This window comes from Ictalurus punctatus, chromosome 27 (genome assembly GCF_001660625.3).
Source record: "Ictalurus punctatus breed USDA103 chromosome 27, Coco_2.0, whole genome shotgun sequence".
Lineage (NCBI taxonomy): Eukaryota > Metazoa > Chordata > Actinopteri > Siluriformes > Ictaluridae > Ictalurus > Ictalurus punctatus.
The window spans coordinates 17,491,226-17,511,742 of NC_030442.2; the positions used below are offsets into that span (position 1 = coordinate 17,491,226).

A 20,517-nucleotide genomic window follows, 5' to 3' on the forward strand; every position below is an offset into this window, starting at 1 on the left:
GTTTAGATTGAAGCGTAAATGTATTATTTTTCTGCTCAAATAGATAGAATGAATAATTTCATAACAAGAGGTGTATCCCAAAATGCTGAATTTGAGAAAGAGTTTTATTAGATTTCATGCTAACAAGTAATAAATAAATCTGATAGAACATCACAAAGAAATATTATAAAGAAGAGACTTAGAAAACAGATCACAGGGATGTTTAAACATTCATAGATCTTCAGTTACCTTTTTATCCTGGTTCGGAGACTATCCAGGGTCCTGAGGCTTGAATGCACACTGGATGGTACAACAGATGATCATACGGTACCATACAAACACATTTACACACTCAGTCACACCAAGGAGAAATTAAGCATCGTTAATCCACCGACTACTGGCATGTTTTTGGAAGGTGGGAGAAAACCGACAAACCTCGAGGAAAACCACATGGACACAAAGGAACAGGAAACTCCATAAAGAAAGTAATCTGAGCTCAGGATTGAATCAGGGACCCTGGAAGTCAAGCAAAAACACTACACACTGTACCACTGTGCTTTAATAGGCTTTGTACTTGAACTAGACCTGTGTTTACTGGTGAAATCTAATTTACTGCCACTAGTTTTCCATTCAGAGTATAAATACCACAAAAATGTTAGGAGCAACCTTGGTCTCTGCAAAGTGCTTGTTTTGCAGCAGTTCACTACAGAATGACCCGATAAACAGCTGGTGTGACCTTGCTCCTTTCATTGTCCCCTTCATAGGCTTCAGTTCTGATTCAAAAGAAAAATAATAGGAGCAAAAATGTTCTTGGAGTAATTTATTGTGTTTGGTTTGGATCAGTGCCGATCCTCTTGTGGAAAGATTCCTGGAGAAAATGTGGTCAGCTACATAAGGATTAAACAGATCATCTGGTACGTCTCTTATACTAGAAGTAAACCAATTTTAATAAATAGATTAGCACTTTACAAGAGCCAACATCAGGATAATAAATGTTTGGTAATGTTTATTTTCCATTGATGAATCCATGTACATTTAATGACTCTCAATGTTAAGGTTAATCCAGGTGAAAGTATTTTATTACAATACAGCTTAGACAAAACAAATGTGTTATGGACTTCACCGACCTAAAAATGTAAAGAGACCAGCGCTCCAGTTTCAATTACACCATTAATGCTGCCACAGACCACGTTAACCATAAGGGCCATTTTCATACTCATTAATCTGTCTGGGAATACAAATCAGAGTGAAAAGTGATCATTTTGGTTCGTTTGCTACATGGTATGGTTTGGTTTCACACTGCATATGAAAATGTCCTCTTGAAACTCTCTTATTCATTAGCTATATATAAACAAACCAAAAGAGTGTAATAAATGGCTAGATAATATATAAATAACTAGTTCAAAACATTTTGCGTATACTGTCATGATGTTTATAATGTCGTGCCTATAATGTCCGTATAATGTTCGGTGTTTATAATGTCAATGTTCATAATGTCATGCGTATAATGTCCGGTGATTATTGATATCCACACTATATGGGATTTCTGCAGCGCTACAGCTCCAGGGTTTGCATTAGGGATCCATTTAATGGGCAAAACACTGCATGAACGAAGCACCCTAAGGGTATCACATATGCAGTGTTTAGTCCATATAAATGGAATACTGATGTATTCCCAACCTCGTTGTGGTTCATTAGGCAGTTAAGAATACCGCATTATTTTTCATGTATGAGCTGCTAAACTGAGGCAGACTGAGCCAAATGACAGAGCTGTAACACTGCAGAAATGCATTATGGTCTACTGTCCTAGAGATTTGGACCTATGAACAAAAAAGTGAAAGTAACTGCCAGAAGACCTTTATGGGGGCATTTTCAACCCTACACGTCCCTCAGACTGCTCTTGATTCGTTTATTTACGTGCAGTGTGAAATCAAACCAAATGTCAATTTGCTCTGAAACGGACACCGCAAACAGACTGAAAGTTGTGAAAGAACCCGAAATGTTTAGTCCTGAAAACCAACAGCAGCTTTTAGTTCTATTATCATGCAAGTGCTCCACAAAAAAACAACAAAAAAAACGCCTTTATTTAGCCAAATGAGAATCAATAATATTAACCCGTAAATATTGACTAATGCAGCATGATGAAACCCATTCCCAAGCTGAACATTTCATCATTAGTGAATCTAATTCACACGCATAACCCAATGTCGTACAAAAAGTCATATACAGTTAGAAATCACCAAAAATACAAACAATAATACCAGTGTTAATGGCAAAGTTGTACCAGTCACGAATAACCTCTACACAGCACAAAGCAGGTAATTCAATAAGGCAATAAAGTGAAAGTTGAATTCAAAGTAAGACTGTGTGCTTTGGGGACATAACATGTTGGACATATGATCTGCAAACAAATCTATTAATAATAATCTATTAACAGGAAATTTTCACACATACATTCACTCAAAAATCATATCCATATCTCATGACTAACAATTTCTATTGCCACTTCCCTACCAAAAATTATGCATTGTTTGGTGTTTTATTATGTAACTAAGTGGAAGATAAGATAGACTTACATACTGCAATGCAGCTAAGATATGTTTACTTTCTAAATTTTACACTAAAGCCTTGATGCTAATGTAGCTGAGAAGTAATGGAAGCTTACAGCCTCAGGCTTAGCTTTGTGCAATATGGATGTCTAACCCATCACACCTTAAACAGGTTTGTGGAGTTGTTCAATGTGGTAAACTTGTTTGTGTCATTTCTGACACGCACAGAACGTCAAAAAAAAAAAAAAAAGAAGCCAGAACTAAAAATAGTTGCAGCTCCATCTTGAAGTCAAATGACCTTCCATCTTGAAACTAAGGTCTAGACCACATTAGCATGGGTAAAATAAAAATGTAAAAAATCTAACAATTATGCCTTTCTATCAACACTAAAACTGCATATTTCTTTAAAATGCAAAAACGTTTTTTTTCCAAACTGCAAAAATATGCATATTTTCAAATCGGTTCTCTAAACCTGACAAATCGGTAAGCACAGTTTTGGTATTTCAGTTGTCGGTAAGAGAAAGAGAGAACATTTCTTATAACTCTCACGTGATCTGCACAACTGCAAAATGGTAAAACTATTGCGATGTTTTCTGTACAAGATATACTGTTTTTTTTACTTTCATGTCTGATGAAAATTGAGAAAATGAAGTAAAAGTCATGGGTCGGACACCTAGTGTGAATTTCCAGTGTGCTGTTTTCATTATGAAATGGAAACTTATTTCCTCATTGGCCCAAGTTTCGTATCACAGCGCTCACAGTACGACTACTACCAAAAGTCCAAAGGCAGAATTTTATGTCTGGAGTGTTCCAAATGATAAAATACGTCCAATTTGATTTGCACATTTATTTCATTAATATGGAGTTTTATAAAAATCTGCTGTTTTATTAGACTCTTCATGTACGAGTGATGTTAGAACATGATGCTAAAATGGTGTGAGATGCCATTACTGGCTAGCCTGAGTGCAAAATAAAGGAAGAAAACTTTGATCACCAAACACATCTTATAAACATGACCATTTGACAAAGAAGAAAAGAAACATGCTCTTACAGCAAGCCAAAAAAAGGACAAACCGCACGAATACATTTTTTTTGTTTTTTGCACACCTCATTGATTAGCACAGGAAACATTTTCAGTTTCATTCATAGGCATTGAAAAGCAAGCCAAACAAATATGACTGGAGCAGCCATTTTGTTAAAGTACATCAAAACAAGCACCAAAAACAAAGACTCCCATAACTAGTCCTGGTGCTTTTACCCAAGAGACACAATCTTTCCCTTTTACAATGACAGAGGAAGAAATACATTTAACACAACGCGTTATGCCAGAAGGACAAATAAAATGGCACCAAAACATTCCTTTGTTTTTTTCTGAAAATCAATACTCCCTGCTTGCTTCAGCTAAAAACACACACTGTTATGTTGTATCGTTCAAGTAAACGTCCATTATATACAAATATAAGGGGCGAAAGAAAAAATCAGAAGAGAGGAATAACAGCCACACTTTCCCGAGATCTCACACGTTCAATAACACATTCAACTGAAACAGATAGACCACATTCAGTGGGGAAAACATAGAAAATAAATTAATAAATATACTCTCCAGTGAGATGAATGCTTATGATGGACTTTCTTTTTTTTCCCCCCCATGATGCACTCCGGTTCCTCACATGGCGTCGAAGTGGAAGCGATGAGCTTCTTGTCTCTTCTCGCGGTCGTCTGCTTTCTGCAACACAATGTTCAGAAAAAATATATCAATACTGAATGTTTGAAAAAGGCTCTTCTGGAAGAAGCAGTTTGGTGAAAAAAATAAAATAAAATCACAATGTACAAATGACCAGAAATCTATTTATTTAGCTGATATTTTAGGTTCTGTACTGGAGGCTACGAGGCTTATGTTGCTACCAAGTAAGGGATGCTTATAGCTGCTAGCTTAGCATTATATATTAGCAGCTGCAAGAATAAATTTTGGAAATACACAGATTTAGGAAATACAGAAAATGAAAAAAAAAGCAGAAACGAGACAGAAACATCCGAAATATCAACATTTACCCCAGATATACGTGTATAAGAAAATGATCCATTTCTAAGAAAATGATCCATACTACTAAAATTACACCATAATTGCAATTAGCATCGCAAAAAATATTTGTTTAGCTATGATAACTGTAATTATGGTGTAATTTTAGCAGCATGGAACATTTTGCCATTCTGAGAAATGACAAAATTGCATCACAACCCTGCCAAAAGGTAGTGACTTTAGTAATCTTCATGAAAACATCACGAACACGAGCAGCATTAGATCCAACAAGCTTCCCTTAAGCTGGGTTTAGACTGCACGATTTCAGCAGGCTTTTCAGATTATTACTTCGCCATTGTCAGATCCCAATAAAATCTCAGACGAAAATGTCTTCGACTACATTTAGGAGAAGAGGGACATTGTGTACGTCCCCAGTTTTTCATGCAGAAATGTTTCTTTTAATTGTCACTGGTTGCTGTGTAGGTCAGTGTGAGAAAGTCAAAAAAATTATTTCGACTTTCAAAATGGTCAGTCAACTCGCTTAGAGAAGACTCAATAGCGCTTTTATGGCAATAATGAAATGTTTGTTTGCCATGAACAACTATGAAAATAGCATACAGAGCTCTTCTTGACACGCACGCGCGCGTGCGCGCGCACACACACACACACACACAGAGAGAGAGAGAGAGCTGAACTCATTACACACACAATGGCACACTTCACAGCAGCATAAAACCTCTGGGTGCGATCACTGATAGAGCCTGAACCAGACACACTCTGTCTCGCGCTGATAAAACACACAGCCGCGCGCGCGCGCGCGCGCGTGTGTGTGTGTGGGGGGTGTGTGTGTGTAATGGCGGTGTGTGTGTGATAATTGTCTGCCTCAGCCAAAGTAAAAATGGTGTCTATTCTCAGCTGGGACGAACTGACTCACACATCGCGCGCGCGCGTGTGTGTCTTTCCTAATCAGCAACGGGTCATCGTGAAATTGGTTTTAGACGCACGCGGGTCTGTTTTTCCCGCCTAAATGCGCTCGAGCCTGAAAAAAAAGAAAAAAAAAAGAAAGCACATCAGATACACTTGCGCGCGCTCAATAAAAAAGGGAAATAAAATATAAAATCACGCTTTGACTAAGGCGAGTGTACCGAACTTGAGTATAAATGTCAATATATCTGTCAAAATTAAAAATTCAATACATTACAAAAAACAACAACAACTATATATATATATATATATATATATATATATATATATATATATATATATATATATATATCTCAGAACGATTCAAATTTAAAAATTCAAATCACTTAGACCATTATATTTCGATTGCCGAATCATCAAAACGGCTCTTCAGATCTATGAGTCGGTTCCCAACCTTCACCGATAAAAAGATACATTGATTCAAAGATCCGTCAAAGAAACTCGACTCAAAGATTCGACTCGTTTGCGAACGCCGAATCTTTTACCTCAGATGACATCAAAAACACTCGGAGATTACTGTGGTAAGAAATTTGTTAGGATTATTCGATGTCTATGCGTTTCGGAAATAACTAAAATGCTACCTAATTATATCTAGAGGAAAATGTTTGTTTGTTTATTTATTTAACATTTAACATAATCTCTAGCTAGCTTTCCAACTATGTAGTTTGCTAAACGGGAATAGACTCAGAATCCACTACAAACCTTAACCAAAACAAAATAATTAATTTATAAAACTTTATATTAAAATGTTCAATTATTTAACGAATGAATGAATGAATAGTTAAATCAAAATCCTGTCAGGTTTGCTAGTGTCAGCGCGGTGTTTAGCATTAGCTAATCGTCCAACACCATGGTCCCCCTGGTGAAAAGTCACTACAGTAGTTAGGAAAATGTTAGCCTAGTTTTTCCAAAGACTTTCCAAGATTATCATTTATATAATTTCCCCCCAAATAATTTTTGTATTAAATTCTTTTTACAGTAACACTTTACACCAAGATTCCCTTAAATGACCAAAACTCAATCTACAGCATTAATACACATTAACAAAGTAACTGAGACTCATTTCAATGCATGTATGTGATTTAATATACATATAATAAACCAAATAAGCCAAATAGTCATCACGTGCATTAAGATCTGAAATTTAGAAATTAAGAACTGAGATTTAATTAAAAAAAATATTTTAAGATTTTTAACATTTACAAACATTAGCAAAATAGCGGAAATCACTTTTTTTTTCTGGTTTATGTGCCTATTTTTAGTCATGGTTTGTTCTCTTTTCATTTCACAAAATATCATTTAATACTGAATTAATTAATGTGTTAACTTACTTTCTTAACATTATTTATGGTTTGTTTTATGCTAAAGATTATTAACTACATTAGTTAGTAATTAACAGAACCTTAATGTAAGGTATTACCCTTTTTAGTTTAATAAAACATTATATAATGTACGTAGACATAAAAAGACATTATACTGTATACTTTATGGTATGTGCTGCAAGTAAAATTTTTTTGTCATACTTCGTGTATTAATTTTTTGGTCTAGAAAATTGCAATATTTACGTCTAAAATTTGCATGAAATTCAAGCTTTAATATTAGAGGCCCCCCCCAGTGGTACCGCTGGCCCATCCTGGCCCTTCCTGGCCCTCACCCTGTTTATAATAGTCTATAACTGGCACTAGAGTGTGCCCCTCATCCTTTCGTTTCCTCTCGCCCACAGAGCCATGCAGTCGGAACGGCCCGCTAAGATGGAAAGATCCGCGAGCTCAACTCCGAATGCTGTTTTCTCCTCACGCTAAAGGTTAGCGCCTCGCTCTTATCTCTTGCAGCCACTTCAATCTCAGCGGGTGCGGGGGGAGAGGGTGGTAGGATTTGAGAAATATCGAGCAAAGTAAAGCGTGAGAGAGATATTAAAGAAGAGAGAGAGAGAGAAGCAATTAGAGAGAAGGCAAGACAGGTTTGAAACGGCACGGTACGCACCGATCTTCCTAAACAATACGCGAATGACGATTATGTTCAGTACAACAAAAGTATGCAGATGATGTACTACTCTGGATGAATTTTTCCACATCTGGATGGTACTCTCTCGCAATAGTGCAACACGGTTATTTCATCTTAAAACCTGCTACCTGACAACTGTTAGCAACGACTCGATAGCTTGCAAGTCCGTAATGGTGACGACTGCGGATATATAATTTAAAAAATGAATACGTTTAATATTTATATTTCCTCAAAAGATACGATCAGATCGTGGTTGCTATGGTAACTTTGCATTTTCATCAAAAACTAGAGAAAAAACCCCCAAAAAACGACGATGCACGTCGATGCTCCGACACTGAAATCGCTCTCGTGTTCATCTGCGACAAACTCAAGATAGTTTACTAGATGTTAAGGAGGCATTCCCAAATTTGCATACTCGTGTATTATAAGGCAACTGATGTGTCGAATATAATTTGTATTTTTAAACCTTAGACAAAACAGCAGATTCTGAACACAGCTGGTCACATATCGGTTTGGTAACCATAGCTACAGAATGTATACATAACCACGCTTAAATCAGATTTATTTCATGTCACTTCTCATTTGCATAAACATGTCTCAACTCACATCGTGTCACTCGCTCACCACGCCCACTATGCCCACCGACGGGAACAGTGTTTAGTGTACACTATATACTACATGTCCCATTTGGAACACAGCCATATATTACTAAGAAATACTGGGAGACGGAGAAATGGAAATCAGGTCACACTGATAAATGTGTCTTCGAAATAGAGCTGGACACAAACAGACTCAGTGCAGTCAAGTGGAAGGCGCGCACACACACACACACACACCTAACACACACACACACATAAGCAGTTACTTTAATGTAGTTGTGCAAGAGCGGAGTACTTCTCTGAGTAATTACGGCTCTCAGCGTGAATAATCAACAGAGCAGATGGAGAGAGAGAGAGAAAGAGAGAAACACACAACACTAATGCAAATGCACACACAGCCACACACACGCAAAAACAATCATGCCTGGACACACTCAGTTACACACACAGCCTGAATCAGACCTGCTGTAAAAACCATCCTGAATAAGATCTCTCTTTGTTTCTTCCACGTATTCACTTTAACGTTAGCGGAAACAGCTTCTCCAGCTAGTCTATTTGTTAAAAATAGATTTATATACCTGCCTATGATGTCCACTTACCCCATTAACGTAGCTAACAAGAAATATAATTCGGTCCCTGTCAAAACACATGTTTCTTCTTGTTGAAAAGACCTCATTAAAGCAAATCTCCACCCTGAAACACTATTAGCTATCATTTTATATTGAAGTATCTGTGGAGCGTTTAGTGATTTTGGTGCTAATTTGTTGGCTGGTGCTGTATTTTCATTACTCCTGTGAGAAGTTAGCGGTTGCATGCTGCGCTGACGTGACAGGGTTATTGCTAGCACAGTTACAGTGGCGTCTAATAGGAGGGAATTTTTAAAAAATTTAAATCACCATCGCCATTTTCAAATGAAGTTTAAAGTGATATTAATGAGAATACTGGCGTAGAAGGAAAAGAGACCTTTATGCAAGTCCCAGAATGCAATGCAGCCGAGTTACAGCAGAGACTCGGTGACGGCGCTGATGGCAGTATTAGCGTAAAACTTGAAGGTTTGGAAGCTGATCAGTTTGAGCAGGGTGTGCTCATGAGGAGGTGAGAGAGCTGGACAAACTTAAGGACTAAAGCGCCGCTGCATCGCGCTCTTTAGGGAAAACTGAAGAGAGGGCTAAATTACACTGGGACTAATGGAATTCAAAATGGCGGACTGCACTGGTACGTCAAAATTATGCGAAGGCATACATTTATTACAACATTTTTTCTAACCTACAGAGACCACTATTAAATCACTATTCAGATTAATTACAACAAGCATGATGATTCTAAGATATGCAATTAAAATACAAAGACGTGTTGTACACGTCTGTAATTTTTAGTTTGGAGATATCCTCAGGCCTTCAGTGAGCACTGAGGGAAGGGCCTGAGGCATCCCCTCTGGCAGCACTTGTATCTCAGTTCTTCCTTTAATGTCTCTGTGCTTCTACTGCGTTACTTATGCCAAAGTCCATTTGCATAAAAAGTGTCTGTCAACATAAAAGTCCCCTTAAAAACGTGACAAACACGAGCTAGGTAACTAGCCAGCTAGCCAAGTCAGGTAATGATGAGAGATATTAGGCTAGCACGCTTGGCAGTTTCTAATTTACATATTTATATCTGTTCATAGATCATGATAACTAATGTAAAGGTGTAGAGACAATTCCGAGACAATTAGTAATCATTTCTTGAGAACAAAATTTATAATGATTTTTTAAAAATAGATTTTAATAAACGTAAACATAAAGGATCAGTGATGATCTGCTAAAGATATAAGCCAATATCTGCAGAAGCTCTTCCACACTTCTATCGGTTACAAAACTGGAAGACAAGTGAATAAAGCAGCTCCGTTCTGCTCTAAAGTCTTTGCAAGATGGATATGTTTTCACTCCTCTTCCAAACGCTCCTGGCAAGAGCTTGATTTAACAAGTTCTGGTGCGTGTTATTTGTGCCAGACTGAAACTGTGGGTGGATGGAAAGCAAAAGTTTCCACTCTTTCCTACAGCGTTGCTTTGTTTTTTAAGCAGGCAAACTGCCATAAACTAATCGCTCCAACTATCTTTGTTGTTCAAGAACACGTGATCTAAAACGGAGCGTTTACCCGTGTGAGAAAGCATCATATGAAACTCTAAGTGTAACGCATCGTATGTAAATGGTAGCGTGCAGAAAAAAACGATTTAAATCAGAAAATCCCTCCAACCATCTACGATACGGCCGCGTCGAATTACGAACCGTGATCCGATTCTGGGGGAAAAACAACAACAACAACAAAAAAAAAAACATGCTGGTGTTGAAAATCAATCAACGCAGACACCCAGGTCTAAGCTCAAAGGCAGGAAACAACCCCAAAAAGGGTTTTTCACAGGTGTTCTCGTTGCTTGTAGATGTGATGGTGGGATTAAATAAAGACATCGCTTTGTATCACATTTAAAATTAGCCCCCCCCCCCCCCCCCCAAGATGACCTCTCTAATGTTTAAAGCTGCAGTATCAAGCCTTTTCTGTTTAAAAATGAAGAAAAATAAATTATTTCGCAAGTACGTAAAAAAAAACCCAGCGTTTAAATCCATCTCCCAATTCACATCGGTAAGCTAATGATAACAACAATTAATAATTTGAACTGTTGGGGTCGGACTTCACGGGAAACGTCACTTTGACCTAATTTGCACAGGGGTGGTGATGTCACGTCCATTAAGTGAAAGAAGAAGACCCGGCTACTATACACCCACGTGTGCGGCTGCTGAGGATGGTGGAGTGTTTTAGCTTGTCCTTACAAAGTTGCTTAGAATTTAAACTTGTCATGTAGATGGCTGCTTTTAATCTGGAACGTTCTAAATGCAATCATCGTTGACATCTGTGCAAACAGCTGTTGTCTTGTTCGCTTGATTCAGCGAGGTATCGAGTTTCCCGCGTTTTTTTTGTTTTGCTACGGTCAATGTGGTAAACTGCACTTATTTTCTGCTTGCTACGAGAGAGCAACTCACCGCCACCCTGTGTGGTCAAGAGATGGAGCTAATACACACACCCATACGAAGTCCTCGAACCATCAGATTCAGGAGCAGTGCCAAAGTTCAGTACTGCAGCTTTAAGTTGGTAGGATAAGATTTTATTTAAACTCCTTGAAGCCCATCTCACATTCCCGCCCATGTTCACAAAGCTCCACCCCCAGGATCTATGGTGGCCTGTAGAGTAGAGTGTCTATAAAACAACTAACATGACAAACCAGATGGGTTTTTTCAGCCACGTAATACGTCTGTCCTGAAGTTGTGGCTTAAACTACTATTAAAACAAATAAATAAATAAATTTGGCAGATTATTTGTTCAAGTAAGTAAAAAAAGCACATTTGATGCTATAGAACGTTGACGAAACAAGCGTAATAATTATAAACAGTCGTTTCCACACCTTTTTACTCTCTCGTGAAGTTAATAAGACCAAAAAAACAAAACCGCAGCTTGTCATGTTACAGAGAAACGTCCCTGAACTGTCCTGAAGACCTTCCTGTGGGGGGAAAACTCTATGCTCTCAATACAGCGTTAAATCGTCTTACAATTACATCTTAATATCAATTCTAATCATATTTTTGCATGGACAAGTACACACGCTTCACCCCAGACCATTTTCAACTGGCTGATGCACGGTTATGTTAGAGTGCACTGTGTAAATATAATGACTTTTGTTCTTTATTTACTTTTTGTATGCGTCGCAGCTTGAAGAGTACATAAATAAATGTAATTTAATTTGAATTGGTTTAATTGTTAGCCTCAAGAGTGATTCTTCCTTTTTAGCATCACTGCCAACAAAGACACACTTAGTTTTTTTCAGAAAATGGCTCATATCCAAACCGGACTCGTTTCCCCACTGATTAGTTTCGCCGTTTTATCCTAATGAACAGGCTGCAGCTATTTATTAAAGACGTGGTCAACTCATGAGCATTTACGCTTTTATTATCCATTCAGCGTACACTGAAAACTACAAAGACAAAAAATGTCTTTCATTATATTATGTTATACCATATATATTTCAAATATGTTGTAGCAGATGTTATAGTTTCCTGTTATTTACATTTTTTGCAGTCATTTAGAAAAAAAAAATCTGCTCCTGAAAGGCAAACTGACTAAAAATCCATTTAGTAGTGTATAATAAGTGATGGCATTCACACACCTGCACAGGTTGTAAATTACCACACACACACGGGTCTGTTCAGGTGGTAATGAACAACATATTTAATCAGTTGAAAGCATGGTTAGTTGTATTAATGGTGTGGCATTCTTTTCTGTGTGTGTGTGTGTGTGTATATATATATATATATATATATATATATATATATATATATATATATATATATATATATATATATATACACACACACACACACACACGCGCGTGTTGGGGGTGAAGGAATGATGTCAGGGACACACACACCCATCTGCTCATTCTGACCCATCTGTTCAGCACACACACACACACACACACACACACACACACACACACACACACAGCATGTACCCCAGCATACATTTTGCACCTGTACCATCTTACGGATCTGTACCTTCTCTTATGAATGCCTCTCTGGAGCCTAGTTTAGGTGTGTGTGTGTGTGTGTGTGTGTGTGTGTGTGTGTGTGTGGAGAGAGTTCTGACCTTCTCCTGCCAGTGCAGCACACCGATGATGATGAGGATAAAAACACACACTCCGATCAGCGCCACGGCCGTCAGCAACACAATATTACTGGGAGTCAGATAGAGTTTAGCACTCCAACTGTGAAGGGAGAGAGAGAGAGAGAGAGAGAGAGAGACTTTTTGACTTTTAAGATGACTTTAATGCATCAGTTCTGCATATTTACCTTTTGTAAAAGCATCTCAGACACCCTGCCGCCCGCTCCCGCTACTAGTTTTTGAACAGTAGCTGTCTATTTTCTCAGTATCACTCTCTATTCTCGTTCACTCCCGAGTCCGCGAGCTCCCCGGCTGCACAGCTCTGTGTGGACAGCCGAAATTTTTGTGCCCGATGTCCCTCTATTCAAAACATCTCCGGCGTTCAGTCATACTGAAGCAAACACAGTGTAATCGCTATCCCCATGTTTGCACATAAAACTTACATTCAGCCTCTCCTCTTGACTGTTTAGGAACATAAACACCGGTCTTCCAGAAGACAGGACGTGTTTTACTGTGGCGTTCTCGCTGCCAAGTGGAATCGTTTTAATTGTGCTGGCAGACTTCCCGACGCATTCAGACTCCTTCGCTATAACTTCATTTTTAACGAATGGAGGCACATGGTTTGAACCATTACTCCTTTCACCAATATTCCGCTTTCGATCAGCATGTTGACTAGGCTTTGCTTTTACACTACCACCAGACTACCACTGCTTTGTTCATGCAGGAGGCCGAGTAGATGTTCTCACACCCGGCCTGCTCTCAAACAGCCTACAGTACATCCACCAGCACTCCACTCTCTGGGACACACCTGACGCCACGCCGGAGAGATCATCTCCCTGCATCTCGCCCACCGTCAGTCTGTCTCTCTCAAACTATTTACAGCTACTACCACTCACATATAGCCATATGTTTCACTATTTAATTATAGAAGCGGGGGAAATGTATAAATCCAGAACAGTTGGCAGGACGCCAAGAAAGCTGTTCAGACGTTCCTTCCAGCGCATGCACGGAGAAAGAGAGAGAGGGGGGTAAAGAGAGGGGAAGAGTTATAAAGAGATAGAGAGAGATAAAGAGAGACAGATAGAGAGATAAAGAAATAGACAGAGGGAGAGGGAAAGAGAGATAGAGAGATAGTTATGAAGAGAGAGAGGGAAAAGAGATAAAGGGATAGATAGAAAAAGAGATAGAGAGAGAGGGAAAAAAGATAAAGAGATAGATAGAGAGAGGGGGAAAGAGATAAAGAGATAGATAGGAAGTGAGATAAAGAGATAGACAGCGATAAAGTGATAGAGAGAGAGAGGGAAAGAGATAGATAAAGAGAGGGAGAGAGAAAGAGATAAAGAGATAGATAGAGCGAGGGAAAGAGAGTGAAAGAGAGATAAAGAGAGGGAAAACTGTCCACTCTGGGAAAACTGCTGCATTAACACACTCCATCAGCAACATCAATTATTGATATCCTTTGATCCTTGCTCTAACTAATTAACATTAGCAGTAATTAATGTATATCTTTGTTAGAATTTAAATAAAAGTGTGTGTGTGTGTGTTGGTGTACCTGCGAGGGTCATTGTTTGGATAAGGAATGACTATGAGCTGAGAGTTGGGGATGATGGCGGTCCATTCTTGTTTCCTCATGTCCTGCAGAGAGACAGAGAAAGAGAGAGAACAGAAAAGAAGGAGCAGATGTTAACACCATATATTAACTGCACTACAATAACTTTAGGGTGACGCATAAATCAACAGGACAATTAACATCATTGTCGCACTGTAACCTGACTTCACGTGCCAAAGTATTCTTGGGCAAGTCACTGAACCCCAAGTTGCTCCCGATGGCAAGCTAGCGCCTTACATCGCAGCTCTGCAGCCATTGGTGTGTGTGTGAATGGGTGAATGAGAACCAGTGTAAAGCACTTTGTAGAACTGCTAAGGTTAAAAAAGTGCTATATAAGTGCAGACCATTTACCATTACTGTAACCCTGCAGTTCTACCATATCCACCCCCCCCCCCCCCCCCACCCCATTTATAACATTCTACCATATCTCCTTCTGTGACACTGTCATTCTACCGTAACCTTGCGGTTAATCCCTTACTGTAACCACATCGTTCTACCGCATCCCCTTCATCCCATGGTGACCCTGTTGTTATACTGTAACCATGCTCCTGTAACCCTAATGTCCTGATGTAACTTTGCTGCCATACAGTAATCCTGGTGTCCTGCCAGATCCTGCAGTCCTATCGCAATATCTCCATCATACCATAGCCTTACTGTCCTACCGTAACCATGCCAAGCAGTTCCATTATGTGATTACAAGCAAATTAAAAGTTGGAAAACTCCCACCTCTGTGTACTGAAGGTGTGGTGTTGAGAGGGCAGAGTCAGTGCCCCGATTAATTCAGCTTTGCTATACACCCGCAGCAACTCACGCTGCGCAAATTAGCATAACTTGCCTTTATGAGCGTAAATGTACAACACACAGCAGCTCAATCAATTACAGCAATATCATTGCCTCTAAAGACGCTTATTCATCAATTAACTCCAACACTGCACTCATCTTTCTATTCTTCTCTATGATTCCTCCAGGGGGAAACAGTTTCATTTCCGAAACGGCATCTATAACAATAATGCATTACGACTCTGTTTTCTCACACACGTTAATGAGAGTGTGCAGTTAGGACGAGCTCTGATCCCATTTTAGGGAAACAGAGTGGACGAAGCGTTGTGCAAAGAGTCAAGCGTGAGAAGGGATAGAAAGAAAAGATGAAAAGAGGCGAGAAGAGAAGAAAAAGAAGGGTGAATGGGAGAGAATTGGAGATATGAGAAAGATAGTGGAGAAGACAAGAAGGGAGGAATAGGAAATGAGACGTGACTGAAAAGATGAGTAGAGGAAGAGATGAGATGAAGAATGCATGAAGACAAGAGAAGAAATGGAATAAGCCGAGATGTCAAGAAGACAAGGAGGCAAAAGAAAAGGAGAAAAGAAGAAACAGGACGCGGCATAGAAGAGAAAAATAGAAGGAACAGTCATAAAGGAGATAAGAAATATAGGAAAACTGACAGCAGAGCAGGAAAGAGAAATGATGAGGATGAGAGGAGAAAATGAAAGCACAGTGAAAGGACAGAAGACTAAAGTAGGAAGACGAAAAGAGATGGAAAGAAGAAGAGGATGAAGAGGAGAGGGGGAAAAGAAAACAGACACATGGAACAGGAAAAGAGTAAAGAAAAAGATGAGATGGGTGAATACGCAAGGAGATGAGAGAAGGAGAGAGGAAAGGAGTAAAGATGAAAAGAAACGAGGAAAGAAAAAATTAAAAGATTAGAGAGGATATGGGAGAAAAGAAGGAGATGAAAGAGAACGAGGTGAAAAGAAAAGGTGGTAGAGAAAGGAGGGGAAAGAGATGACGGAACAGAATGTCAGCAGGTCAGATGGATGTTGAAGAGTGTTGGACTTTCTCTCGCTCAGAGTGTAGATGAAGGGCAGAGGGTGAATTAAACCGGCGGAGAGAGAACAGACTGCCGTGAGCACATGACCTCCGCTTTCTGTAACGTGAGCCGGGTTTCCACCAAACGTTAAACTCTCAGCAGAGCTACAAAGGAAGCTGAATTAAAGTATAAACGTGCGTGTACCTTGACTCCAGGGGGTCGGGGGATGCCAACGAAAAGGTGATCCAGGAAGTTGGCACTGCGGCCAAGGCCCAGGACGGTGTAGGGGAGCTGGAGAGAGAGATGTGCTGACTGACTCAGCTGACCCGCTGCAGAGAGAGAGAGAGAGAGATAAAGTTACCAGTAGAACTCAGTATGCCTGTCAGTAAACAAGTTGGCTGACAAAGCCTGGGGCAATTTCACAACCAAGAGCAGATCACCATCTGTGTATGAAAATCCTCCTAAACTCAAAATCATGATGTTTAAATGATAAACTCTGCTTGAATACAGATTCTGATTATATAGATTAGGGTGTTTGGGTAAAACATGCTATTTAAAACCCTAGATATTTGTAGTAGTTGTATAAAACCTGTCTATTTAGGGGCGGGGCTACATATTACATCATTAAATAAGATCCAGAGCTTTGGCCGAATCATGTCTTTAATTGGATGATAGTAAGGTAGCTAGGTAATATGGCTAATGTTGTTGCTGTTGGTGAACAAATGGTGATTTCTGTGGTAATCTTATACCCTGACAGGTTTAGCTACTGATAAATAATATCGAAAAAATGTCAAAGTAAATCAAAACCCAAATACCGAAAGCCCAAATGTAAACGAATTGACTAGCAGTTAATAAGTGCACCGGCTAGCGTTCGTAGGTCTTGACACGTTTAACAAGGCAAAAGGTGTAGAAAGGCTCTTAGGGCAAGCAAGGATCTAAAAATAAGCATGAAAATACGGAAGGCGGTTGTACAAAAGAAGACAAAAGAACATTGAGGGCGGAAAATGAAGCAGGCAGGAGTGTGTAAAAAAGCAGAGAGTGTGTGAATGTAATAAGAGAAAACGTCCCACAGCCCAACAAAAGCCTCTTTAATTGCTCCAATCTCACCCACACGCCATTTCTAACAGGTTCAGCATGAAGTCATGGCTAATGCGGCAAAAAGCACAAGACGCCTCTCTGCACTGTAACTGAGGAGGGTTTGTCTATATAATTATGCCATATGGACTCAAAGACATGCTCTTTAAACATTTTAGGTACAGTTTTATAATTAGCGTTTGTTCGTCATCTGTCATTTATGACTGTGTCTTGAATCTGTCAGTAACCCTGTCAGGTTAAGTAAGCGGAAATCTGTGAAACATAAAGACTTCCATGTATGGACTCAAAGACACACACACACACACACACACTAACTGCATAGTTAATGGCAGAGAGCAACGGTACTGTGATATATATATATATATATATATACACACACACACACACACACACACACACACACACACACACACACACACACACACACACACACAAATAATACAATGTATGTATACAGCTCCTTTTATACAGTTTAAATGTAGTTCAAAGTGCTTTATATAAAGAATTGAAAGGGGGAACAGGAATGCAAACTAAGAAGTAATCAAATAAGAAAGGTAAAAAAAGAAAGTATATAAATATAATATAAATGCAACAATTAAAAAAAGGTGAAAATGGAGTGCTAGTAAAGATAGGTAAAGAAAGATCGAACTAATACTACTATTACTACCATTACTAGTACTACTAATAAACTGATCAGACAGACAGACTGGTGGGTGTGAGGTGTTTTTGAGGGCTCCAGATCCACATCCGAAGCGTGTGTGTATGTGTGGTAGCAGCTGGAGAAAGGTCATCCTATAGCTGTTGTGTCTGAGAAAACTGGCAGCAGCAGTTTAATGATGACATTAAAGAGAAAAACAATTAGCAGTGTAGCTGATTTCCATGATAATATATGAGTGAGAGAGAAGCTCCTGTGGTGATGCAATGTTGTGACAGCTGATTCACCTCCATTACACCAAACAACTGTAAAATCAGTCAGAATGCACCTCATTAAACAGAATCAATTCGAATAGTCATCACAGCAATCCAAACAATGAAACAAACACGGATTCTGTTTCACCCCATCTAACAGGCAGGCATGGGGAGAATCACCGGGATACCTTCTTGCTTGTCGAGACCTTCCATCAATGTCACAAAGTGAAGTACGAAGCCGTCTTTCTTTTTGTGCTGCGTTTTGTTGGTAGGTCTGTCCATGAGGTAGCCATGAACTTGCTGTCTGGTTGAGTGGTTCTCCCTCACCACACCACGCACCTCTGAACTTGCTAGCTGCACTCTGTTAAACGTACATCCTGGGGCTGGAGTCTGGTGTCTCCGCATTGTCACGTCATTATCTCTGCCCCCGTGTCAGGTTCTCCATCAGCATCATCTGCTCAGCATTTTCCACATTTCCCACCATCTAGCCAAGCAATGGGCATGTGGCTAAGCTTTGGTGAGATGGTCGAGTGGGTTTCCCTTGCTGTACCATACGATGTTGACTGCTGAGCCTGTTGTGTTAGCTGGATCCGCCAACACACACCATTTGGGCTGGAGTTGGGTTTTCTCAGGTTGGGAGATTTTTCCAGGCTGCTAATGAACGTTATTCTTCATGTTAAACTCCATGTCCAAAACAGGTCTGGGTCAGTGCCGCCAGATTAGATCGCATGCACCTAAAGTAACAAGATTTAGAGGCATGCCGCTGCATGGAGTACGTGCTGCTCCTACTTGGGTGGTGTCTACAAGGACGACATCACCACAGTGGCTCAACTTGTTTCCTCATGACTTTTTACCATATGTCGTCGAGGTGATAATCAGCACCTTTGGTGAAATAGAACTCTAGTTACATATATAACTGAGCTGGATAACCACCACAGTTGTTTGCCATTAGAAACCAGCTCCGATCCAATAAGAAAAAGGTTCCATGGTACATGCCCAAGAAGATATCCAGGTGATTTTCACAGCCCATGGAGGCTGACCAGGGTTCACAAGTCCACAGTTAGGACAGGTGGCTGAATTTTGGAACTCTCTAAGCATGTGTAGGTTTGTGAAAAGCCATCAGGAACACCTCAGCTCTGAGAGAAACTACCATCACACTACACAGATACGAAGGAACACTGATGAACCAAACCCTAACAGCTCAGGGGAGCTGCCTTCATCCCACCACACACACACACACACACACACACACACACACACACACACACACACACACACACACATACACACACTGGTCAGGGTGCTTTAGTGTCCAGATTTGAGCATTGGCTTCAAATCCGTCCCTGGACACAAAACGATTGAGCTTAGCAAGCCAGGCATAAACCAAACAGCCAGACCAGCTGCGGAGACACACACACACACACACACACACACACACACACACACACACACACACACACACACACACACACATCCACAGAGTTTTTATTTATATTTTTTTTTATTTGTGTGAACCTTGTAATAATTACTTGAGCTAATTAATTCTATCTCTACACCTGACCTTAACCTTAACCTCATTAACCAGAAAATAAATATTTGATCAGTTTGCCTTGATGCGTGTGTGTGTGTGTGTGTGTGTGTGTGTGTGTGTGTGTGTGTGTGTGTGTGTGTGTGTGGGCATACACACATTAATGGAGTATAATAAGGAATATAATAAAGGACCTCATATGAGCTTCCCGTCATCTTGGTGAAGAAGTAATGAGAGTTTTTCCAGATATATTAGTGAGCAGAGTGTCTCAGACAAAAGCCATTATCATTCTCTCTCTCTCTCTCTCTCTCTTTCTCCTCACACACACACACACACACACACACACACAGAGCCTCTTGTGATAAGAGCCCTCATAACAAGTAGGGCTTTGATTTGATAAAGCGACGCACTGCATGATTTTGATGGAGGATGCAAAACCACCACACACACACACACACACACACACACACACACACACACACACACACACACACACACACACACACACCATCAGTGCTGCTTTAATATTAATGTAGCCACGCTGTAGTCCACTCTGAGTTGACGCTACACTAAATATGACATTTCTAATTTTATAAATCTTGAGCACAAAAGATGAATCAATTTCAGCTGCGCTGATTCAAAAAGATCCTCATTTACATTTCATATGCATATCCACGCCCCTACTCACACTCACATATATCTAATTTACATTAGACACGCCCTAATTTATGCATGTGGTACCCTTG

The 20,517-nt window shown here is 39.7% G+C and overlaps 1 protein-coding gene across 1 annotated transcript in view; it reads right to left on the bottom strand.

The window, feature by feature from the left end:
* Positions 1-3,360: 3,360 nt before the first annotated feature.
* Positions 3,361-20,517, bottom strand: part of itfg1 (integrin alpha FG-GAP repeat containing 1) — a 116,630-nt gene continuing 99,473 nt past the window's right edge. Inside the window, exons 15-18 of the mRNA XM_053676654.1 lie at positions 16,444-16,568; positions 14,375-14,457; positions 12,808-12,925; positions 3,361-4,254 (exon numbers count right to left, since the gene is read on the bottom strand). Of these exons, the coding sequence (XP_053532629.1) occupies positions 4,195-4,254; positions 12,808-12,925; positions 14,375-14,457; positions 16,444-16,568 (386 nt within the window). The 3' untranslated portion in view covers positions 3,361-4,194. The remainder of the gene's footprint in view (positions 4,255-12,807; positions 12,926-14,374; positions 14,458-16,443; positions 16,569-20,517) is intronic.